This window comes from Rhipicephalus microplus, chromosome X (genome assembly GCF_043290135.1).
Source record: "Rhipicephalus microplus isolate Deutch F79 chromosome X, USDA_Rmic, whole genome shotgun sequence".
In the NCBI taxonomy this organism is placed as follows: domain Eukaryota; kingdom Metazoa; phylum Arthropoda; class Arachnida; order Ixodida; family Ixodidae; genus Rhipicephalus; species Rhipicephalus microplus.
In genome coordinates this window covers 151,042,924-151,069,331 of record NC_134710.1, presented here as the reverse complement: position 1 = coordinate 151,069,331, position 26,408 = coordinate 151,042,924, and the positions used below count along the sequence as shown (strand labels likewise).

At 43.5% G+C, this 26,408-nt stretch overlaps 1 protein-coding gene across 1 annotated transcript; it reads left to right on the top strand.

Annotated features, from left to right (window-relative positions):
* Window positions 1–8,625: 8,625 nt before the first annotated feature.
* LOC142775825 (uncharacterized) lies at window positions 8,626–15,591 on the top strand. The gene is made up of 3 exons (XM_075877999.1): window positions 8,626–8,970; window positions 9,086–9,248; window positions 11,137–15,591. The coding sequence occupies exons 1-3, from the start codon at window positions 8,796–8,798 to the stop codon at window positions 11,552–11,554; spliced, it is 756 nt and encodes a 251-aa protein (XP_075734114.1). The 5' UTR covers window positions 8,626–8,795; the 3' UTR covers window positions 11,555–15,591.
* Window positions 15,592–26,408: the final 10,817 nt, after the last annotated feature.

Genomic DNA, 26,408 nt, shown 5'->3' with positions numbered 1-26,408 from the left:
TATGCTTAAGGAACAATTATGAAACGTGTGCTTACAGATCGAAAAGGCCCAATTCCAAGAAAATAGGCTTTATGCATGCATTGTACAATTTTGTTGTTTGTACATCTTTGTTGGTGCTCTTACAGTACAATATCTACTCAGCAGTGATCACAACCTCTTTTTTTGCATAGACATATTGATAGAACTTGAGCATCCTCTTGCAAGCAAGCACTCCTCAAATGAATTGGTGGTACATGATGTGAATCTGTCCAAATACAGGATCAATAAAGGTCACATTTATTACACACTTGTTATTGTGTTTACTTTTTCAGTATATTTGTGCTTGAACTATTTTGCAGTGTGGCTGTGGATAAGTCAAGATCATGTATGTTTCAACTACCTGTGCGATTTCCTAGATTTTTTTCATGACGGTGTACACAAAATTTCATTTTATTGCGGTAGACTCTATAGTTTTGACAACCTAAACAGAAGCAGATGTGCTCAAAGAAATTTGGGACGTTTCTCCGCTATATGAAAAAAAAAAACAGTACCACATCTAAATGAACACAATCTTGCTGTTCACGACATCATTCGCGTCTTTAGGAAGCTATGCTGCAAGTGCTCATCACCTTTATGATTTATTATTTTAGGAGCGCATTGATTATATGTTCAAAGCTAAAGCAATTGAGTGCAGTCCTATGAGCTTTGGCACATCTTTTTGTAAACTTGTATGAGCTACACACAGTTAATTAATACAAAACAGTTCTGGGTGTTGTTCGTAAACTGTTACAAGGCACAACTATATGTCGGAGAACCTGTTAATGCCCCTCACTGCGGGGGTGCTCATTGAGTAATGCAAATAATAATTTCTGACGATTCACATGCCAACTACGAATTGATCGTGAGTTGTACAGTAGTGGACAAATTTAGATTGATTCTGGCTTCCAGGGGTTAAAACAGATGACAAATGGCCTCGCAGAAGACAAAACTGCTTGTCAAAACATTTGCTCTGACACCTCATGTTAATATAGTTTTCATACTTTCAAGCTTCCATCTTTTAAGGGTCAGTTTAGTTCACCTGCACCAATGGAAACTGGTTCACAGCCATGCGAAAGTTCAGAACTTTTGCAGCACGAGTTCAGCAGTGTGGCATCACATGTATATGACAAGGTGCCGACAAGATGGAATCCTTATTTTTGTTCGTTTAATTTGATGAGGTGCAAACATCTTGGCAAAACACGCCGCGTTTGTAGAGGTTGGTGCGGTACCTATGTCTAATGCTATGTAGTATGTTAAACTGCGTGCGGCTGCACCAAACCAGAGCCGTCAGAGTAGGAGGTACAGAAAAATTATGAACTAGTTTTGGCGCTGTACCTCTCCTGTGCTTTTATATAAATGGCACGTTTTAAAAGATGACATTGCTGCACCACTGAAACGAATGGCGAGGTGCAGCATTTTGCAAAATGGATCATGTGGTGCAGGCGAATCGAACAAACCCTTAAGCACACAAGCGTCTTAGCGTTTCACCCGCATCGAAATTAGGCCACTGTGGCTAGGATCAAACCTGTGTTGTCTAGCTCAACAGTGCCACACAATATAACTGACAGTGTTACAGTTTCGCCGTTATTGAAGTGCAGATTCCATGAAACGGTAGGCAGCCAATGCTTGCAGTCAATCTAAAGCACCCCTCCACGATATGCGCGGTAAAACATTCACAAATACAGCATTGCATGTGTGAGGTTCGAGATGACCTGTTTTAGTGGACATTCAGATGTTTCAACGTGCTTGCAGAGTGGACATTCGGAAGTAGTCATCCTGTCGTTACAAAACAAGTAACATCATAGGATATCAATGCATGTATTTTTCCAAAGTAAACAAATAAACTCATTTAAGTAGTAAACGGCTGTATTTTATACATATATGTATTGGCACCTCATAACACGTGTATCACTCAGGGCTCCTTCTTCTCAAGACATGGCCCCGCCATGGTGGTCTAGTGGCTAAGGTACTCGGCTGCTGACCCGCAGGTCGCGGGTTCGAATCCCGGCTGTGGCGGCTGCATTTCTGATGGAGGCGAAAATGTTGTAGGCCCGTGTACTCAGATTTGAGTGCACGTTAAAGAACCCCAGGTGGTCAAAATTTCCGGAGCCCTCCACTACGGCGTCTCTCATAATCAAATGGTGGTTTTGGGACGTCAAACCCCACATATCAATCATCTTCTCAAGACATGTCATGTAGCAGGTTCCTTGCTCATTGTACACAGCTGCTTCCATGTCAGGTGGGCCAGAAGGCTGCGGCACAAAAAGAAGTATTTCTAATTTATGTGACACTTTCTTTATCACACTATAGTAAAACCACACCCATAAATATGTGATGTTTCTCAAACGTGACTGCGGTAAACTATCTACTCGTAGGTTTTTTGCACTAATATATGGGCTCGCTACAAAGACACACGCGAGGCGACAGTGATGTATTTGCCTTCTTTCATCGCAACCGTCTGGTTTGTGTTATCTGGCGATATATTATCAGAAATAAATATTGAGTCAGTGACTCGTTCCCACGTGAAGCCACGCTGCAAAAAACGCACATTTTTTCTGGTGCCAGATTGAGACATTAAAACAAAATTTAAAATTTAATTCTGCAATGCGCTGGCAACGTGTGACGCCTTAGTAGTCATTGGCAAAAAAACTACACATGTTGAAATGAACCAAGATGCCCAGCAAGCAACCGTCCTTAAAAAACTGAAGTGGTTTCCACTCCCCAGCCCGGGCTTGTAACGGGTGTTAATCCGATGAAAGCTTCAGCGGTCGCTTCGTTCCCCGGACGTCTCTTGAATTCCCTTCGCGAAAGCATTTGAACGAGCCAAAATAAACAGAACGAGAAAGAATGTGTCGGTCGGCAGAGGATCGAAATATTTACACCGAAACGAAGCAGTTCGAGACACATCCGAACGTACCGCGAGCCGTTACTTGCCGTCGCAACCGTTGGCCGCCGTATATTTTGAAAAAAAGATGATGATGTCGATAGGCTGCTACTGACTTCGAGTCAGCTGAAGCAAAAACTATTACAAAAAAATTGATGACGCAGCACATGTTTAAGAACAACTACTTGCTATAAGACAAATGTGTTTTTATGTGTAACAAAATGCAAAGATGTTTTATTTGATCATTTTAGAATTGAAACTTGGCCACGATGAGGGCGCCCCTACAAGAAAGTGCAATAGCGCGAGTGGCGAGAGAGGTTAGTAAATCCACTAGGGGTGTTTGAAGCAAAAGCACGCCGTGGTTGATTTTTTCGCCCCCTACAGGTGAGCACTTGAACTTCAGAGTTTTCGGTGGCGTACCCATCCTCGCTTTTACTCCTTTTTTTTAAGACATGTAATAGTCCCTCCAGGGGGGCAATGAATACCCAAGTTTGGCATCAATATTTTTGCAAAGAAGAAATATTAATTTGTGCAATTTCCTATATCCGCTCTGCATCATGTCTCGCTAAGGACATTTAAGGCCTTACAACAAAACTCTCCCCAGTAGCCGTTCCGAGGGGTGCAAGGGGGTGACAAGGCTGGTCTCCGCCTCCAACGCTGTGTCAGCACTCTCCTCTCCCCAACTTCATTGCGGTTCATACTGTGCCGTTCGTGCCCGACGTTCCTGAATCCTGGTTCGAACCAAAGAAAAATAAAGTGCTCTCTCCCGAGCCTGCCAAGCATATGTTTTCCTTTACACCAACCTCCCATTTTCTCTCCTTTCAGCCGCGGCGCTACTTCTTTGGTTTGTTGTTGTTTTTCTGTCGGCTTCCCTTCTTTGCAAACGCTGTTACATTGCTAGTCAGCTGCCCCATGAAGCCATGTGGCTGTGTTTTTGTGAAAAGCACGGCCAGAGCAGTAGGCTGCTTGTATGCGGTTATTTGTACAGCAAATAAACACTACAGCTGAAAAAAAAAGTTGAAAAAAGTGGCTGGTGGAAGACTGCAAGAATATAATTGAAACTAATATATGGCAGTCAACATTTCTAATATACATACCTTCTCGCAACCAATCAACTAGTTGCGAGAGATAAACTGCCAACTGGCAAAATATGCTTTAGGGTTAAACTATTTTTTGTCACAAAATCACGTATCGGATATCATGATGAAGCTTGAGAGTACGTTTTTTCAATAAATTGTAAAGTTATGTTAGCGTGCATCACTTCATGTTTAATATGAACACCACCAAGCTAGCATTTTCTGCAGGAGAGTTCAAAAGTGCTAAATAAATGCAATGGAAAACGAAACACCGTTTAAATGTAGAATTTATCTTTTACACGCTTGTATACACATTTTGGCTATTTTTTCTCGCGTTCAGCCTCTCAAAGTTTTTTGTCACAAATCAAACAATAGGTATGGGGAAATAAAAAAAGCGGGGAATGCTATAGTTACAAAGTTAATTCGCAGGAGCAGACGCACTAACCCTAGTTTCAAAATGATGCATTATGACTGCGTTATGATTGCAAAAACCGGTTGAAATTATCCAATATTGGACAACAGTTAAAAACGTCGTATACGTCCATTGCGTGTTTTTTTCCCCCCACATTTCTCCTTGAACGCTTAATCACAAGCTACTTATGCGTCAGAACTATAAAAGTAAATCTGCGTTTTATCTTCAACCCCTGAAAATTGCTTTTGCTTGCTTCCGTGTTTGCGTTGAACATGGAAGCAAAATCGCCTTCCTATTTTGCATTGAGCAGCTAGCAGTGTTGTTGAATCTTATTTTGATACTTTATCCCTTCTTCGGTCTACACGCAATTCTTTGCAATATATGTACTGTTTCTTGAAATGCTGTATGGTTGTGTGTAGACTCGGAATGATTGCTTCTTTCTTGGTGATTTGTGTAAAATACTGCGTTACAACATGTGCTCCCCCTCTACAATGTGATGACCGCTTTACCTTTGTGACTTCATGGAATAAAATATTGTGTGAAGCCTTGAAATTTGTGCTGCGACATTTTTTTCACTTTCAGCACGGTGATTTCATTGACTACTTTAAAATGAATGCATCAATATATTATAAAAGTGAACTTTCAAATCGTTTTCCACAGCACAAACACATTAGTCTTCAAAAAAACACTGTTAGCAAAAATCTAGGGAAATCTAGAGAATTTTTTCACTCCAGAGGGGCAAAGAGTGGCTCCGAAGGTTGGCAGCACTGTGTGGCCACTCTTTATATAGTATATTTCTCTACGGACATCGCACAGTACACGGGCCTCTGCCATTTCGCCTCTGCCGAAATGCAACCGCGACGGCCATGATCAAACACGCCACCTTCGGGTCAGCAGCCGAGTACCCTATAGCTACTGTACCACAGAGGCAAACTCGGTCGTCGAAGTAACTGCTGGCGTTAAGAGCGGCAATGCGATCTGCTGACAGGGGACCACGTGACCTTCTGAAGATGTGCTATCAGTTAAAGGAACCGTGCAATGCTTTTTCAGCCTAGCCAGTGAACGCTGCCGATCGGTAGTCAAGACATCTGGGAACACGTGAGCCAAACACTACAGCACATCACGCGGCCTGTAATTTACAATTATTTCTCAAAGTCAGCTAAAATGGCTCCCCCTTCTCTTTGAAAATGATGCCGGACCGAAATTACTGTGCCGTATACCCGAAATCTATGGCTGTTGGCAGATTTGAGCCTCATGAGCTGCATGAACTGCCCTTAACACCGGATTAAGGATTACACCAATCGCTACAAAAGAACGACATTGACAATTTATTTTTTGTTATTTTCCTTTTCTTTTCGAGTGTAGCACGCTACGACTAACAGAAAGTAACGCAATATGGCAAGGACGCATGTTCGGTTGGTGGTCGCTAAGATTTTCAGCGGATATCAGTTGTCCGAGCGATAAACGCTACGAAAGAATGCGAAAGCTACAGCTGCACTGGCTTCAGAATGTAATAAGCCGCAGTATATAGGTACGAGAACCTGCGCATTCAGCATGGTATGGCCACAGGTGGTCGAAATTTCCGGAGCCCTCCACTACGGCGTCTCTCATAATCATATGGAGGTTTTGGGACGTTAAACCCCACATATCAATCAATCAATCAGTATATAGCTAGATGGGCCAGCCATCTAAGAAAGAAAGTCGCAAATCAAGCTCATATTCGCAAAATGCTTTCACGGTGAAACAGTTTCATAGCCAGCCATTGATGATGTCACATAATCATCGGCAAAGGCACCCAGCCACTTAAGGATTCCGTCGTCACTCACTGAACAATATACCAGGAAAGCTCCAGCCAGGAGAGTTAGCCGCGTCCGTTCGGTCCATGCATACTGGATCGATAGTGGATAGAGTGAAATATATCTGCAGTCAGTGACGAAGTTTGCCGGGTACCTGAACGAGCAGGCAAGTACACGTGAGATTTGTAGAACACCTCCATGTACTCCGGCGAACTTTGATGCGAGAGCTATGTAGCGCGGACAAAACGATGGCTGTTGAGAAAACGAGGGCACAGCTGACGTGCCGCCAAAGTTCTGTGCGCCCTTAGAGCAGGGCTTTCCTGTTCTAAGGGCACACGGACGACGGCGAGATGCGTCATGGTGGGCAGCTCCTGATTATTTTCAACCTCGAAGAATTGCTTATATGAGTGCTTCTGCAAAGGGCACCATAAGCAGCATAGTGCCATTTATACTCGTGTCACCAAGACGAGATGAAACAAGTACGATTCTGCCACTTCAGCAACTGCAGATCCCAACCGTGTAAATTACGTTCAATCACAGCGAGAAGCGCCCGACAGGGCGCACAAAGCCGACCACCATGACCCCTTATCAGTAAAAGCGGCCGTGAACTAGAGGGAAGGCGACAAACTATCGGCTTCCACCGTCTATTGTTCCACGAATAAAAACGCGTGATGCCACCAGGATACGTATTTCACCGAAAGCATTCTAATAAATGCGCCAACAGGCGTGATGACAGTTCCGGAAGAAGCTGATTCAATCAACGTTCTCACAAACGATTACGACACGCAGCTCACCCCTGCAACGTTAACGCTGACTGAACCTCATTAGCGACTGCAGGTCCCCTATCGGCGGTGGCGTTCGGGTGCTCCGCTCGCCTGCTGTTGCGATGCAGTCTTAGCGCAGCGCCACGGGGGTCACAGTTCAGCAATTAAAACGACGAAGCGCCTTTCTCTCCTGGCGATAGATTGTTGGTGGGGCGGTACCAGCCTGAGAGCGGCGCGCTTTGTGTGCCTTAGGACGAACGTGGGGGCTTAATTAGGGTAGGCCAAATATACGCTTCTTTCTCAAGGCCCGCATTGCATTTTCTTGGTGAAAATAAATGTTTCTTGCGCTTCTTTAGTTGTTAAGCTTCTAGGAGGAAGAAGCTTGCTGAGGGTCATTTGTGGATACCACGACTGTGGTTTCTCTTGCCTTCTCTCTTGTCATTTTGCTTACGGAAACAAAAAGAAGTCGTAAGTGGGACAAAGATTAGGCCATGATGTTTGAGTAATAGCTCAATTATGCAATCGGAGCTTAAGTATCATACATGACATTGTTTCAGCTGACATGTCGTTTATGCGGGGCGCTGCTCACTCGTTCTTCCAATACTTTTTCCCTCGACTTCTGGAGATATTCGATCCCTTGAGGTCAGGCGTGATGAAGATTCCGAAGACTTGGAACTGCCTTCTAGGCCGACCTCGAAAAGGGTGTGCCGGCATCATCTCCAGTGACCTCATCTCCAGTTTCGTACCCGCATGCTGTGGAGTGCAAAGCTAGGAGGAGGATTCTATGCGCGCATTTGTTAGCAAGTCAACCGGGTAAGTTCATCTGCAGCTTTACACGTCACATTACACTATAAAAGTCGTCCACAGCTTGAGGTCGCTGATGAGTTTTGTGCTATATGTTTTTGGTAACGTCGCAGTGACCAATATTTTGCAACAACACTTTTCTGTCACGTGCATATCAGATTGCCGAACTGCCTTTAAAAACAAGGAAGAAACTCAAGCGGCTTTGATTTTCTGCTACGGTGCATCCTGTCTCATAGATCTGGCATGCGAATAATTACAAACTCGTTAATAACTTCAATCACCGTAAGCATGATGACATGGTATACCCGATAATCGGAAGTGGAGGATCTTTGCTCCTGTACTGAAGCTTGAAAAGTATACTATGAACCATAGATCCGACCTCTCGGTCAGACTTGCGAATTGCGTCGGTAATGTCATGGAGATGCTGCTGCTGACACGTACTGAATGGCACGTCAAATACTATAAAGTCTACTCGTGTGCATGGCCAGTCTTCAACTGACGACGTTATTGCCCTAGAAACGTCAGTATTGCAGCAAAAATGAATGAAGAGTATTTCGTTATCATTAACACTCTTCGTACAGGCGTCACACCATGAGAATTGCTAAGCGAGTGGGTGTTCTAAAGCTTCCTAAGCTATGGACATAAACAAAGTCCCGGCGAAAGCATGGCACAGAAATTGAACATCTCAAAGACTGCGTTAAGGTGAAAGCAGAGCCTCCTGGTCTCTGTGTTGACGTTATCTGATCCATCTCCGTGGTTGTTCACCGCAGCGGGTCAGTGGTTAGGGAGGCAATACACTCCGACGTAGCGCGCGCGCGCGCGCGCGCGCGTCATGGCGACGTTACGTTGGCGAAAACGCGACCCTCTATAGTCCGGCGGCACCTGGCGCCGACGCGAACGGCGGCATCTAGCGCGCTCTGGCGTCGTCCGGCGCCGAATGCAACCGAGTGCATTTCGCGCCGACCACGCCAAGAAAGTTAGCGCCTAGCGCCCTCTCTCGTCGAAGTAGAGACTCGCTACTCGGCGAGCTGTCAGAAGAAGATGGCGTCTGCGCAAGCAAGCGTACCGGACCTGTGCGGCTCTCAAATCGAGAGGTTTTTGGACGCCGTCCAGCAACATCCTTGTGTCTACGACACCAAAAGAATGGATTACCGGGATGCGGAGCGAAAAAGCAACGCGTGGGAGCAGATACGTGTGTACTCCGGCCTCTCAAAAGGTACGTCGGTGCAACACACGTGTGTGTATTGTCAGTGCCTCCTCTGGCATTGTATACGTGTCCGGACATGCTGTGCATTCAGCGCCTGTTTGTTGTCTTGTTTTCCCTGTTTCAGTCGATGAGTGCCTGAAACTGTGGAAGCGGCTGAGGGATCGGTACACTCGCGAACTCAAAGCTATTGAAGAGACGAAAAGGAGTGGCAGCGGCTACGTGTCTCGACGGGCCTGGGAATTCACAGAGTCCATGGCCTTTTACAAACACTGCGGCCGTCAGAGGAAGTAAGTTAAGCATTTTTGAAGTTGTGTGATCACATTCATACCTGCTTATATTGCGTACACTTAGACGACTATGTTTTTATGACTGGGTTTCTTGCTTTCTTGTATAAAGGTTTCCGCACACCACAATCGTGTCATGCAGTGAAGCAGAGGGAGTTTTCTGTGCCCTTTACGCGATCGTGATTCGTTTTGCGTTTTCAGAGTGCACATCAGTAACATTTTTTGTGTGTTCACTTAAGATATACGAGTTTGTTGTACTTGCCTCGGCCCGCGCCCACTTATTTCATCCTCCATAGAATGTTCAGAGTACTATACAACTGTCCCTTTAATCCTTGCACGAAATAGCAAACACTGAGTACTTCGACAAAATTTTTGCTCTCATTTGAGTTTCTTATTGCACACATATAAGAAACTCAAACCACCTGTCTGATCGCTCCCAGTTTGTGTGCATTAATAATCAGAACTCATTTCTTCTGCCGGTTACTTCAGGTGTCCCACAGGGCAGTGTACTCGGTCCCCTACTATTTTTGATACACTGTAACGATGTAGTAAATTGTGTAAACCCACCTGTTAACGTTCGACTTTTTGCAGATGATTGTATTCTGTTCAACTCGATAAATAGTTCTAATGACCAAGCAGCTCTCCAGTCCACTCTAAACAATATATGTTTATGGTGCAATCAATGGGGGATGAAACTAAACTTGGATAAATCAGTTCTGCTCCGTGTCACTAACAAGAAAAAGCCAGTACTAACTGACTACACGCTCTCTAACCAACCTCTTAAAGAAGTTAAGGAATACAAGTATCTTGGTGTCACTCTAACGAATAATTTAAGTTGGAATTCCCACATTAAACAAGTTTCTTCCGCAGCTTTCCGCAAATTATGCATGCTAAGGCACAAACTTAAGGATGCTCCTACGAAAGTGAAATTTTTAGCTTACAAATCCTTGATTCTCCCTAAATTAGAATATGCATGCATTGCCTGGGATCCTTATACTAAAACTAACATTGATGCATTAGAAAAAAATTCAGCGGAGGGCAGTTCGTTTCATTTATTCTCTTTACAAGCCTGGTAGTTCTGTAACTAGTGTAATGCTTTCAAATGGTATCATATCTTTGCAGTCGAGACGCAGATTCTTACGTCTCAAATTTTTGTACTAACTTTTTAACCGCAAATTTGCTCTAAACCCTGACCCCTACCTCACACCACTAAGAACACTCCAGACTCGGCATTCACACGCACTTTCTTTAACACCATATTTTGCTCGTACTAACTTGTTCAAATTTTCCTTCTTTCCTCGTATCATTGAAGAGTGGAACGATTTGCCTGCAAGCAGTTTACACTCTCCCGATCTTATTTACGCTGAAATTTGAAGTTGTTTTTCTAAACTATTCCAACTATTTCCTCTTTTCTCTCCCCCCTCTTTCCTTTTGTTGCTTTTATATAAATATGTCACGCTTTCCACTTTCTTTATTGTTGATGTTGTTTTGAAATGTGTATGAAGACTGTATTATCTTGCCCTTCCTGCTTTGGCCTCTGGCCAGCAGTATTTATAAATAAATAAAAATAAACATATGTTATACAAAATAGGCACAAACTGTACGGTCCCATAGCCAAAAGCTAGTGCCGATTCCCTTGGAAGTATACATAGCTGAGTTATCCACGTGTGGATGGCTCCGCGATTGGCACGCCACTTATGAAACCCGTTTTTTTTTTTTTTTTAAGTGAGTAGAGCGGTATTGTAGTTTACACTTGATACTATTGGTCCGAATAATCGTTCGGCATTCTGAGCGAGCGATGCATCCAAATTTAAAGGGGACAGAAGTATGCTTTTAGTTGACAGTCGTGCACCTGTTTCCCTTTACAACAATGTATGCATTTTCTCTGCAGAATGACATGCAGTCTGGAGCTAGCCACTTATGGTGATGATGGCGAGACGGCCGAGAGCATCTTTGCAACCATGGGAAATACGCCGCCATCACCCTCAGGTGTTGAAAGTCCCATGGATTCCCTACAGGAGCTATCGATGCCAGCAACGTCGCCACCATTGGCAGAACGGCCACCGGAAACCGGTAAAGAAGAGGCTGCAGCAAAGCATAAAAAAGGAAAAAAGAACGACAACTTTGAAGAGCAGCTGTTGAGCAAACTCGACAGCAAAATGGGAGAAAATGAGGCCTTTGGAATATCCATTGGCCTCAGCTTAGACAACATGCCACGTAAGGTGGCACTGAAATGCAAAGCACGAATAATGACATTGATTGCAGAAATGGAGGAAGAAAACGATGTGCACACCATCAACATTAGTTAAACTTTGGTTATGATAATTCTTGAATATGTTTTTTTCTCTTTAAGTACTGCTGCACTTTAAAAATTATAAGTTTTCTAGAGGTAACAGGATAGCGTAAATGTACTATGTTCGCATCAGAAATCATGTAAGGTCTACTTGCTTTCTTGTTTGTTATGCTTCTCTTTTTGCTCGTGGGCGATGCCGACACCGAATATTCTGCGAAACAATTTCCTAAATGCTATCGCATTAAAAAGTAGCAAATCGATACAAATGCAATTTATGGTTTCCTACATGCCAAAACCATGATCTCATTATGAGGCACACTCTAAATGGAGTTAATTTTGACTGCCTGTGATACACTATGAAGCTGCTAAATTCAAGTACATGGGTGTTCTGCCATTTCGCCCCTATCCATATGCGGCCACAAGGTTCAGAAACAAACCATCGTTATTCGCAGAGCTACACTTCGCCTGCTAAGCTTCCATGCCGGGTTATCAATACAGAGAATACAAATGTGATATAATGCAAGTGTGATACGCTGTTTACCAATGCTGTGAAAAAATATATTAAGTGCCAGTACACGGACAATATGTATACAACATTATGTATCTTGAACGCCACATAGTATGTTACTGTGAGCATTTCTTTCTTGGTGATGTGTGTTCCATTACTATCCAAGATCTCTTTCTGGCATTAAATTAAGAGTGGTATTCTGTTTATTGCGCGAATTTCCAGCATGACATGCTTTAAAAAGTGCACTTGTTTTGCATGTCTAGTCTGTCTTTCCAATGTGGCAATGTCTTAGAATATGTGACAGATATTTTTGCCTATTTTTCATGTTATTGTGCACCTTATCAAACGTTTAACTTTTGCCACATGCAATGTATTTGAGCATTGTATATAGTAGTACAAAAGTTTCACAATATGTCTAATACATAGGGAACAGACTTCATGCAGCATCAAACAAAGGGCTCCATTCCACCGTGACAATGAATGTTTTATTCTCAGGTGTTTTTTCTACACATTTCAGAGGTTTGTTCATATTCTTCCAATGCAACATCCCAGAACAAGCAGACAACGCAGGCTGGCAGTTGAGATAACACGCATACGTACGCCTTGTGTGTGTGTGTGTGTGTAAAATTATCTGAATATCTCCATTTTTGTTTTTCACTTGCTGCATTTTTATCTCTGTGTTGCACACAAGTATATCATGTTATTAACACATCATCATCATCATCAGCCTGACTACGTCCACTGCAGGACAAAGGCCTCTCCCATGTTCCGCCAGTTAACCCGGTCCTGTGCTTGCTGCTTCCAATTTATACCCGCAAACTTCTTAATCTCATCTGCCCACCTAACCTTCTGTCTCCCCCTAACCCGCTTCCCTTCTCTGGGAATCCAGTCAGTTACCCTTAATGACCAGCGGTTATCCTGTCTACGCGCTACATGCCCTGCCCATGTCCATTTCCTCTTCTTGATTTCAGCTATGATATCCTTAACCCCCGTTTGTTCCCTAATCCACTCTGCTCTCATCTTGTCTCTTAAGGTTACACCTACCATTTTCCTTTCCATTGCTCGCTGCGTCGTCCTCAATTTAAGCTGAACCCTCTTTGTAAGTCTCCAGGTTTCTGCTCCGTAGCTAAGTACCGGCAAGATACAGCTGTTATATACCTTCCTCTTGAGGGATAGTGGCAATCTACCTGTCATAATTTGAGAGTGCTTGCCGAATGTGCTCCACCCCATTCTTATTCTTCTAGTTACTTCAATCTCGTGGTTCGGCTCTGCGGTTATTACCTGCCCTAAGTAGACATAGTCTTTTACAACTTCAAGTGCACTATTACCTATCTCGAAGCGCTGCTCTTTGCCGAGGTGGTTGTACATTACTTTCGTTTTCTGCAGATTAATTTTAAGACCCACTTTTCTGCTCTCCTTGTCTAACTCCGTAATCATGAGTTGCAATTCGTCCCCCGAGTTACTCAGCAATGCAATGTCATCGGCGAAGCGCAGGTTACTAAGGTATTCTCCATTGACTCTTATCCCTAACTGTTCCCATTCTAGGCTTCTGAAAACCTCCTGTAAGCACGCGGTAAACAGCATTAGGGAAATTGTGTCCCCCTGCCTTACACCCTTCTTGATTGGTATTCTGTTGCTTTCTCTATGAAGCACTATGGTAGCAGTTGATCCCCTGTAGATTTCTTCCAGAATGTTTATATATACTTCATCTACGCCCTGATTCCGCAGTGTTTGCATGACGGCTGATATTTCTACTGAATCAAACGCCTTCTCGTAATCTATGAAGGCTATGTATAGTGGTTGGTTATACTCTGAGCATTTCTCTATTACCTGATTGATAGTATGAATGTGGTCAATTGTTGAGTAGCCTGTTCGAAATCCTGCTTGTTCCTTTGGTTGATTGAATTCTAATGTTTTCTTTACTCTGTTAGCAATTACCTTTGTAAATAGCTTGTATGCTACAGAGAGCAAGCTGATCGGCCTGTAATTCTTCAAGTCCTTGTCATCTCCTTTCTTATGTATTAAGATGATGTTAGCGTTCTTCCAAGACTCTGGTACTCTTCCCGCCAGGAGACACCTCGTAAACAGGGTGGCTAGTTTTTCTAACACAATCTGTCCTCCATCTTTCAGCAGATCTGATGTTACCTGATCCTCACCAGCAGCTTTGCCCCTTTGCATGCTCTCCAAAGCTTTTCTGACTTCTTCTATCATTACTGGTGGGGTGTAATCTGGGTTACTGCTAGTTCTTATAGTATTAAGGTCGTGGTTGTCTCGGCTACTGTACAGATCCCTGTAAAACTCCTCCGCTATCTTAACTATCCTATCCATATTGGTAGTTATTTTGCCTTCTTTGTCCCTTAGTGCATACATCCGACTTTTGCCTATCCCAAGTTTCCTCTTCAATGCTTTGACGCTTCCTCCGTTTTTCAGAGCGTGTTGAATTCTCTCCATGTTATACCTTCTTACATCGCGTACTTTACGTCTATTAATCAACTTCGAAAGCTCTGCCAGTTCTATTTTGTCTGTTGTACTTGACACTTTCATGATTTGACGCTTCTTAATTAGGTTCTTCGTTTCCTGTGAAAGCTTGCCAGTGTCCTGTCTAACTACCCTGCCTCCAACTTCCACTGCACACTCCATAATGATACTCGTCAGATTATCATTCATTGTATCTACGCTAAGGTTGGTTTCCTCACTGAGAGCCGAGTACCTGTTCTGCAGTGACACTCTGAATTCCTGTACTTTCCCTCTCACTGCTAGCTGATTGATTGGCTTCTTGCGTATCAAGTTCTGTCGTTCCTTCTTCAAGTCTAGGCGAATTCGAGACCGTACCATTCTATGGTCACTGCATCGTACCTTGCCAATCACTTCCACATCCTGCACGATTTCAGGGTGTGCACTCATTATAAAGTCTATTTCGTTCTTATTTTCGCCATTAGGGCTCCTCCATGTCCACTTGCGGTTTTCTCGTTTTCGGTAGAAGGTATTCAAAATCCGTAAATTATTGCGTTCTGCGAATTCTACTAGTAGCTCTCCTCTGGCGTTTCTAGTACCGATGCCATAATCTCCTACTGCCTGGTCTCCAGCCTGCTTCTTCCCTACCTTTGCATTAATGTCGCCCATCACTATAGTATACTGTGTTTTTACCTTACTCATTGCCGATTCCACGTCTTCATAGAAGCTTTCAACTGAAGCGTCATCATGGCTGGATGTAGGCGCGTAAGCCTGTACTACCTTCATCTTGTATCTTTTATTCAGTTTAATTACGATACCTACCACCCTTTCATTAATGCTATAGTATTCCTCTATGTTGCCAGCTATGTTTCTGTGAATGAGGAACCCCACTCCCAGTTCTCTTCTGTCTGCCAAGCCCCTGTAGCAAAGGACGTGCCCATTCTGTAGCACCGTATAGGCCTCATCTGTCCTCCTAACCTCACTGAGCCCTATTATATCCCATTTAACACCCTCTAGCATAGGTAAGTGTAACTGCTCTTGATTTATTGTGCACTTCATTCAAAAGTTATCATTAAATTCCATTTTTTCTACGTGATGCTCTCTATGTTATCTATGCATGCGGTAAATGTTTTAAAAACAACGAGCTCACAGACCTCTGCCATGCACACTTGATATAAAAAGACACACAAATGCCTCGCGGTTCAAAACATTCGCTACAGTGTGCTTTTAGCTTACATATAACAAAATAACAGCTTGTTGGTCATCGATTTTCACTTACTGGCGTACATTGCTAACAAACCCGATGCAAGAAGGGTTTGAAATTAACCTGTCAGGGTGACATTTCCGAAATCACATTGTATTAGTTGAAAGACTAAAAAAAAAACGTGAATGCTTTATTTGTTTATTTCAAGGTACCTTAGGAAAGGGGGCACCACAGAAAAATGGCAGAAAAAACACATAAGAGCCAAAAATGCTTAAAATAATGTGCTTGAAAAACAGTGTTACAAATATAACTGAATGCGGAAATAATCAGATTACTCAGAAAAAGAATGAAAACTACAATTCTTGGTAACATAAAAAGCGGTGGATTGCCTGCGTATAAAACCAGCAAAATATGCACATAGTTCAAGCACATAAACAAACAGCAATGAAAAATCCACAAAAAATCTGTTTGTAAGGCAGTGCTAAACTTAAGAGAAATGCGGCAAAAATACTTAAAGTATTACATATAATACAGTCTTACAAAACACAGTACTTAAATGCACTGTATTCTGCTAGGAATAAAGGAAGAGAACATTAAGGGTACAAACTATGCATGTATGTTTACAGGAGATTTTAGCATCGCCTGACAACCTTCAGCTGCCATGGCAATGAACCTTCTGGAGACATAAAATAGTCTGCTACTTCGTCCCTCATTGCCATGGCAGCTGAGGTGGGGCGGTTGTTTGACGGCACTGTCTTTGTGCCAATTTCAGTGACAGTGTGGCGCCATTCTCCGTCATGCACCGTCTCGCCGCACAGCGTGTCGCTGTACTCGTCAGGGCAGTAGGCAGTGTCCTCCATAAGAAAATTGTGCAAACATACGGCAGCCTGAATCATGTTGTGGAGGAGCTCTGGCGCGCCTTGCACCGTTCCAAGAAACACCCGCCACCGGGAGACCAGAATGCCGAAAGCATTTTCAATGCACCTGCGTGCCCTCGACAAGCGGTAATTGAAGACCTTTTTCCTATCATCCAGCTTTCTCCCAGGGTAGGGCCGCATCAAGTAGGTCCGCAAAGGGAAGGCTGCATCACCAACCAAACAAAGTGGCCACTGCGAAATATTTGAAGGCAGCCCCAAAGCACCCTTTTCAAAAACTGCCTGGAGGGGACTTCCCTTGAATAAAGAACCGTCTGAATATCGACCTTGGGCTCCGATGTCCACCATTAGAAATCTATATTTGGCGTCTGCTATAGCCAGCATAATTAGTGAATAGAAACCTTTATAATTGTAAAAGTCGGAGCCACTCTTGTTAGGACATTTGATCGCAAAATGCTTGCCATCAATGCTCCCTATTGTGTTTGGAAAATCCCATTTGTCATGGTATTCCTTAGCTATGTCGCGCCACCTCTGTGTGCTTGGGCGTGCGAGTACCAGGGGCCTCAAGCAGTCCCAGATTGCTGGTAATGTCTCCTTCAGTATCCTAGCTACAGTAGAAGCATGCATTCGGAAGCTCAATGCAATGTCCTCCATGGACCCTCCTGTGGCCAGAAATCTGCAAAGTTGTTAAAAGAACAGTCCATATAATTACGGTTCAAATATTTTGACATACATGTTTACACTAAACGAAAGTGTTATCAGCATACATATATTCTTTAATGTCTGCATCGCGTTTCACAGACGCCATAGGGCCACAGACAGTAGCGAGAATAGTTCGTCGGTGACTCTATATAGGTTGGATAGGAAGAACTATTATACGCGGTGAAACTTTTCGGAAATATAACCGATCAAGAAAAAAAAAAAGTTAACGCGAACCAGTGTTTACTTTAATGTCATGCACGGGGAAGTTTAGGGAGGTGAATACGTGGGTTCCGTATCTTCGAAATTACGAAAAGTAGGGACCACGAAAAAAAAAAGCATATTACGGGAACGAATTCTTGCGACATGTCAGCAAAAAGCGTAATTTTCTAGAACAACAGTACACATGCATGCACGTCGGCTCGTGGCCGCATTGGCTAACTGCTAGCAAATATGATCAGCATATATTTTACCTCAATGTCACCGCGAGCCTCTCTGCCGGTGAAATGGGTCTCCTGTGAGTTGGAGGATGAACAAGCCTGTGGTAAACAAGGCTCAGCAGCTTGTCGAATGATGCCTTTGTCATCCTACGTGCGACAAATGCATGACAGTTACGTATAACATACTTATCCGAGCTGAAGCTACACAATTCCGAAAGGAGCAACGTTTTCACTTACCTGAAATACTTGAAATGATATTCAGGATCACTGTGCCGAAGCTCCTGTACTAGGTGGTGGTATTCTCCATACTCTGGACGCTTCTCAAATATATCCCTTATGTAGAGAGACCTGTTTCTCTTGCGACGCAGACGACGCACCAACAACGCGAGAATAATCTTTCGTCTTGCCGCATGTGTCTGTGTCCGTGCCATCGCCGAGAAAACAGTCCGGTCCGCGGTGGTGATCGCTACCGACAGAGATAGCGCGCGAAAAGATTTGTTTCGATGTTCCACCACAGGCGGCGCGGAGCGGCGCGGTTTTCTGCGCATGCGCTACTCCGGCTGCGGCAGCTGCGCGACGTTGAACTGTAGGGGGACGGACATACGCCTGGCGCGGCGTAGCCAACCTGGCGTGACGCAGCGCAACCACCGCGCGCGCGCGCGCCGGGTCACGTCGAAGTGTATTGTCGCCTAGGGTGCGGCTGCTTACGTGAGTACACGTTCCCGGCTGCAGCGGTCTCATTTCGGTCGAGGCAAAATGGTAGAGGCCCGTGTTCTGCGTGATGTCAGCGCACTTTAAAGGACTCCAAGAAGGTCGGCATTTTCCGAGCCCTCTCTTACAGCATGCCTCATAATCCTATGCTGGTTCTGGCACGCAAAACCCCAGATATTATTAATGTTAGAATCACTGTTCTTTCTTAACTTTTCCTGTTTATGCAGTCCATCAATACAAAGCTGACCATCAATGATGGCTTAGCAGCTAAGATGTCCGGCTGCTAAGCTATAGAGGACGCTGTTTGCATTCCCGGTGGTGGTTGCCGCATATAATATTATTATCGAGGGCTTTATGTCCCACATCCACGATTACGAGGGACAACATCATGGATGGCTCCACAAATATTGATCCTCCGGTGTTCTTTAACGTACACTGACATCGCACAGCACGCCGCGGCCTCCTCCTCCATTTCGCCTACATCGAAATGGTAGAGAAAGCCCGGATCGAACTGGTAACGTTCGGGTCAGCAGCCGAGCACCGTAACCACCACCGCAGCGGACCTGCCGTATTTCGATATAGGTGAAATACATTAGATTCAGGCACACGTTGAAAAGTCGAAGCTAGTCAAAATCAATCCGGAGTCCCCGGCTCGCCTTATCCCACAGTCATACCTTGGAAAGTAACGCCCATAGTTATGGAGGCAGTGGTGCGATTTATTTAATATCGGGCTCAGTAAACAATTAGAGCGATACAATTAAGCAGCGTATTGCCGTTCCGGCTCATCTGCCAGAATACACTACGGCCCATTTGCAGCGAATTCTCACCAAATTATTTATAATGGACATAGTAGGCAAAAATAGAGCGTACCAAATGTGGCCGAGTAAGGGTTCGAAAAAGCAAGGGCGGTGCGCGCACGCTTTGCTCTGATGTATTGAATAATGCAAAATATATCGAGTGGCACTGTGATAGAAAGTGATTGGAGCACGCAATTCGGAAATGCCGACCGTCACGTTCAGCTGCACGGACTTCACATTTGTACGTTTTCTACCAATCGATACACCTTTTTTTATTTTACATGCAGACGTTCTATGCTTTGTGAGTAGGTGTGAACCTGAGTTCTTTTTTTCTTTCTTGCTGGTGCTTAGCTTCGTGCTCACTGTTAACTGCTTCACTAGCGCATAATAACTGAATAAGTACGGTGAACGCTGCACATCTCTTGCAGATTTCCTTCATTTTTCTCTCTCTCTTCGCGCAGGAACCATGCTAGCTGTAACCTATGGCATGCCACATCAGTTTTCTTTCTTTCAAACTGCTGCACACTCGAATGTTTGCTGCTAGCTGTTTTATAATAATATTTGGCGTTCTTTTATAATAATATCCTAAAACTGCCACAACACAACGAGAAGCACCGCAGTGGACAATTCCAGATATTTTCACCATCTGACATTCTTTAACGTTGGTTGGTTGCTTGGACCCAAAAAGCAGTGGCCCAACCAACCAATGGGGATCGGCCATGAATCGCGCGGCAGTGTGATTTTGGGGAAAAAAAAAGGGGGGGGGGGAATGCTTACCAAAACTTTTTTATGTAAACGAAAAGATTATTCGTGCTAAAAGCCTATTATGGATTGTTATAAAAGAAAAACTTAAATAATATTAGTAAAAACTGTAGTAAATATACATGAAATAAATAATGAGAAAAATAAATAATATGTATGTATTTGTGATAATAGCATGGTGGTCGTTTCGAGCCTTTTATATGTACCACTCCATATATGTCTCTGTTGTAATGACTCAGTGCTGACGCCCCTAAGGAAAGTAATACCATCTTAGGAAGCACGAGCCCATGTTTTCGGAAAGGTGCATAGTGTCAGAAATCTTTGCCTTAAATTTCGATATCTGCGGAATTCTGTGAAAAAGTGCTCTATGGTTTCTGCTTGTTTACAATAGTAACATTGAAGGGAAGGAACGAAGCCAGATCCGCATAAATAAAAATTTAAAGGTGGAAGCCTACATCGCAATTTAGTTAATGCCACTTAGAATTGTCTTGTTGCACACTATGAGCTATGCCACTGCAACTTCAGGTGATGAAAATTTGCGCCCCTTAGAACACAAAAGTTGGCGTGTCCCTGCCGTACACAGAAATTTCGAAATCACGCCATTGTATACAGACAGCAGTGTCTTAGAATATTCAGGACGGGGCCCTCAATTGATGCGGCAACCAGTGCGTCCGCTGCTTGATTTAGTGTTAGTACAATGTGACCTGGCACCAAAACCAAGCAGACAAGACGAACATGATTGGGCATTTATGTATAAAATTCTGAAAAAAAAAATGTGATGTCTTTGGTACTGTCAGAGCAGCGCAAATGGACAAAGAATCAGTCAGTATAACAGCTGAAGAGATATATGCTGGGATCCTGCTTATGCCAGAATAATTGCCAATAATTATGCCTGGAATATCGGCGTGAAATCGGGCATGCAGTAAGAGTGAAAAAGACATATTTAAAGCCGTTTACTAGATGCCCACTCCTGCTTTCTCAGCAGTAACGGAAGCATTTGTGGCTATAACTGAACTTAGTTGTAGGCTATTGAGGTGGTCATCAAGCAACTCACTTAAATATCTGATTGGTAAAACTTTAGCATTTCCTGAAAATATATCAACAAGTCCTATTCTTACTGTAGGATTTAGTACAAGTGAGAAACTTACATCCCAGATTTTCACTCTAGTAGCTCTAATAGCTTTTCCACATGAACTATTTGAGGTTGATGTAGCCGAGAGCACTCACAATCAAAAATATATGGATGGCTCGCTTATAAATACATATAGGGAGAGTTTTTGTGGGGAAGCCTAGATGTTTAGAAATATTTCAGCAGTGAATATACTAAACCTGGTGTGTAGAGGGGGCAGATATGCTTCATGATAAAAAACATTATTAGCTACAAACTTATGGAGGTCTTAACGCAAGCGTAATGCCTCACGCTCTATAGATAGAAGAGGGCGTAATTTTTACGTGGGTCCTCCACATCACAACACAAATCCAAACTATAATATTGGGCGGACATACACGCAGTACATCATCAACCAAGTTCTTCTACGCATTCCAAATCGACCATTGTTGATGCGCTTCAACAACGCAATAGCACGTAATCCCTTAGACGCAATACGTGAACTCCAATCAAGATTTGCAGTGTATATTATACCCAAGTACTTTAGTGAATCTACCTGTATAATAAAGTCCTGGCCGTACCTCAACGCGATTCGCACAGGAGAACTCAACGTAACTGCAAGAAGAGCACTTTGTTAACATTAAGGAACATGCGCAGGTGGCGAAGCCATACTTCAATGACATTCAAATACGACTGTAATATATTTTGCATCGAGTTTACTTTATTGGAAGCTGAAAAGAATGCTATATTGTCTTGGTATACATACACTTGCACATTGTCGTGAGTAGGGATAGAGCCTTTTCACATCCGTCGAAATGCTGTTGCCGGGACCCAACAAGCGACCTTTGGGTGAGCAACCGAGCGCCGTCACCGCTACACCACTGCGGCGGACTGCCAGCCGTTCCAGCAGAGCGCGCCCGATCGCTATAACACGCCGTCTTCGGCCGCCGCTTGGACGTCAATCCCTCTACCCAACTGTCAAAACACGCTTCGCTTGTTGATCTTGCCTTCCTAATCCACACGAAAGAAACTACCGAACATCTGAAAAAAAAAAGAAAGGAGCATTGAATAACTGTCCATGACGTCACCATATAGTTCAGATGCGGAACAAATTCTCCTATAGCTGTTCTCCCAGTATAACGGACTGCTTGACGTCAAAACAACAGCGTTTGTTTAGACAAGGTTCGATCGCACATTAAATTCAAACTAGCCGTTTGCTTCCATACTGTCCACGTCATTATATGCACGAATTCCTAACCATTCCCAGCGGTACTTGGAAGAAACGTGTCTATATTTGGGCTATGCCTGCGTCGCATAATCTACATTGGCTATATATGTGGTCTGGTCGCTCTGCGCGCATAACGAATTTGACAGCTTCCGCAGACACAGCATCGCAGAAATAGCGTATTAGTTATAACTATTTTCGTTTGAACCTATAGAAAAGGGCGAAATACAGTTTTATAATGTCCGAAAGGCGTGGTTGCAGCTTTTTTAAGTCGCTGCATGGTCTTTTTGCGGTGTATATGACGCCGAAAGGAAATTATATGACACAAGACAGATGCTAGAAACCATGGCTGTCCTTCCTTTCTACTGCACCTTTGTTAACACCCGTCAGGCCGCCGTTACCGCGACCATGCAGGTAAAGCCCCGGTGATTATACTGAACCTCTTGGCATCCCCGTTGAAACGTGTCTGCCGTAGTGGAGCAGTGGTTAGGGTGCTCGGCTGCTGAGCAGAAGTTCATGGGTCCGATCCCGGCCCGGCAGTCTCATTTCAATGGAGGCGGAAGATCGTGTACTATCAACGTCAGGGCATCTTAAAGAGACACTAAAGAGCAAAATATTTTTTTACATACTAGTGAAGGATATTTTCCCGATCACGAAAGCACACATAGCATGACACGACGTTAGGTAAGCGAGAAAACGTCCGAAATACGAGTGGAGACGCCACCCTGAGATTTCCGCCCCAAGCACCATGACGTCATAGATTTTCGACGGCGTCTACTGGTTGCTACGTTGGTTCTAATAGATAAAAATGAAGTGCATCGTCATCTGTAGGTCCAATAAACCTAGCACACGAAGTTTAAGAAAATTTCATGACGCCAATGTCACGAAAATATGAAAATACAATTCGTTATTTTTGACCTTAGGCAGGAGGATTTCAGCGTGAATTTTGACTCCAGAAATTTCAACCATCGTTTTCTCCACTATATATGATGAGCTTACGATTCTGAAACATGTGGGTTTAGAGTTCTCAGAGTGCAGTTTGTTAATCTAAATTAAGTCATTGTTTCTCTTTAATGTCCGTTTAAAGAACAACCAGATGGAAAATGTTTCCGAGCCCTCCATATGGCATCTTTCAAAATCGTGTCATACTTTTCGGACGTAAAATCCTACATAATATATTTTTTGTTATTTTAACCCTTATTTGCCACTTAGTGGTGACCAAGGGTCTATCTGTTTTTTTTTTATTCACTTATGTGCTTTAAAAGGACACTAAAGGCAACTATTCAGTCGACGTCGATTGTTGAAATAGTGGTACAGAAACCTCGTAGTGTTACTTTTGTGCCTAGCAAGGGTCTATTTTGAAAATAAAATCACGTTTTAGTGGTCCGCATCGGGTTAGCGCACTTGAAATGACCCGCCTCAAGAAGCGGAGCGACCGGACCGATTCACGTCACTGTTGCCGTGCGCAACGTTGCCCGGCTTTACTGCGCGAGTAGCTGCAGACTGAAAGCAGCGGGAGCCACAGCAGTCACTGATTAATTTCCTGCCATTAGCTTCGAGATTGCAGATGGTTTTTTGTTTCAACTGCGCCCCGCTCGATAATACCACCTGTCCCGTGTAACCACGCGAAAATTGAATTCTTCAACCACTCGCGCCATTCCTCAAGTAATGTCCGGTGGTTTTTGTTTCCATCAATCAAACAGAAACGAACAAGCGGTATTTTATTGCGTCTCTTGATGTAATGAAGGTTCTTTATTTAGTGCAGTTAGATTGACTACGAGTGAATAATTGTAAGCGGTCCGTCTGATGTCATCGGGAACATTTTGAAAATGTTCTACTGCGGCGCTTGTGTTCCTGTGCATTTACCTTAATTCCTCGGTAAGCAGGGCACTGTTGTTGATAATATTGTCGTTGTAGATGTCATACATTGAGGTTTCACGCTGAATTAAATTTTCATTCGACTTCATTGCCCCTTTAACTCCAGAAATCGCTCTAACTCCAGAAATTGATCCAGTCTAGCGAACCATCTTTTGTGTTGTTTTTTTTCTGAATCTAAGCACCTATATTCAGGGTGTAGGCCTACTAACGCATGTAATGACTGCGGTTCTATGCAGTTATGCCTTGCTTTTTTCACGGATGGACGCGGTTGTCTGCAGTAAATTGCATGGTCCCGTTCGGCTGAAAAATAAATGAAGGCCAAAGTATGCTAGTGCGTCGACAGAGTGTCAGCAACTTTATAAAAGAAGGTAAGTAAAACCCACCATGAGACTCTCAGTAACATGAGAGTACCATGGTGCCACATTTGACAACTCTGAGTATTATTGACACAAGCCACGACGGAGCTGGATTAATAACAGACCATACAATTGTTTTAATCTAGCAAGAGAAATGTGAAGATTTTTTTTTGACAGAGAAGCGGCCAGTGAACTCCCACCCTCCCAACATTCCCCGGATTCGTCACTGTATTGCAGGAGCCTTGCCAAAGGTACTGTAAATGTGCTAGATCACTATATTAGCATTATAATGAAGCATTATAAGCGTTTCGTTTTTTCTTAGAAACGTGGTATAAAATGTTCGGCAGTTTAAATTTCATACCCTTTAGTTAACCCCGTGAAATATGCGAAACTACTCACCCGTTAATGGCTTTTTTTTTGCCTTGAGTCTTTCTTTCAGTCAATATGCAGAAGTCATGCACTTAGGCAGAACGCATATAAAAAAATTCAGGAATGTGAGCGAAGTTGCACATCTCGTTCGCAATAACTCAGGTGGAAGATTAATTGATACGTGGGGTTTAACGTCTTAAAACCATATGATCATGATAGATGCCGTAGCAGAGGACTCCTGAAATTTCGACCACCTGGGGTTCTTTAACGTGCACTCCCATCGGAGCACACAGGCGACATTTTCGCCTCCATAGAAAACGCAGCCATCGAAGCCGGGATTCTATCCCGCGACCTGTGGGTCAGCAGCCGAGTGCCTTAGCCACTAGGCCACCGCGGCGGGGCTCATATGCAGGGGGAAGCAAAGCGCGCCGGAAAAAAGCCCATTGATTTTGCGTTCAAAGGATGCCGGAAAGCCCAGTCACATCTAAAAGAATGCATTATTGTTTTTGACGGCCGAATGGTTCCAGAGTCTCAACGTCTTTCCTTCTTTCATTGCTGTCGCTGAACATTATTTAGGTCAACATTCAAATAATGCTTCCAGTATTCAAAAGAAAAGCAACAGCAGTATATGTGATTTAACACCTATATGACGTTTCGCGGCAGCTGCAAAAGCTGTAAGAAGAATTTTCGAGAATTCCGCGACATAACAATGACAAGCATTTGTAAACGGGGCGTGGTATTTCAAAGGGTCAACAAAGGGTCAGTGGTGTATAGAAGTAGATTGACTAATAGCCTTAGTCTACACTGTGCAAAGAGGAGTAAAAGCCCCACTTCATCAGGCCTGGACAACGTCAAGAAGTTAGTTTATGAAGCCGGCTGCTTTAATAAGCTGAATAATAGTGATGGTCTATAGAGACGACTAAAGGCAGTGTAATACTAAGATTGTCGTCGTAACCATGCAGAGTTTGAACTTTTTATGCGATCCTGATTGAGCTTTTTGGTCTCGTTACTTGAATCTCTCGTTTCGCTGCGAGCACGCATTTAAATATCACGGCGAAAAAGTTCTAGACCACTTGTCTCGGCGCCTGCGGAAGCATTATCCCGACTTTGATATCGCTTCATGATACAGCTTTATATAGCAGTGGTGTTTGAAGGTAGAACATATAATGAAATAAGTTTGTGTTCCTTCACGCGGGTGATCAAATTTACTGCTTCGTCATGACTACCTACTTTTTCATCTGCCACAACAAGTACTTTGCGCAACACTTTAAATGTTGTTTCAGCTGCTAGAATGTTTACTCCTGCGCGAGGTAGCGCTTTTTCGTGCACCAGTGACCCATGCGTGGAACTTATAAGTAATGCAGTCCTGAAAAAAAGATAACTTTACAATTTATTTTCCTTGATACGGCATATGAAATGCTCCGGGACATGTCCAATAAATCTATATATACTGTCAGACAAAGTAAACACGGCGCAACGTATTG

Coding starts and splice junctions, on each gene's coding strand:
- LOC142775825 (XM_075877999.1), top strand. CDS start 8,796: ATGGCGTCTGCGCAAGCAAGCGTACCGGACCTGTGCGGCTCTCAAATC. Junction 8,971..9,085: donor GTACTCCGGCCTCTCAAAAG/GTACGTCGGTGC, acceptor TCCCTGTTTCAG/TCGATGAGTGCCTGAAACTG. Junction 9,249..11,136: donor CACTGCGGCCGTCAGAGGAA/GTAAGTTAAGCA, acceptor TTTTCTCTGCAG/AATGACATGCAGTCTGGAGC.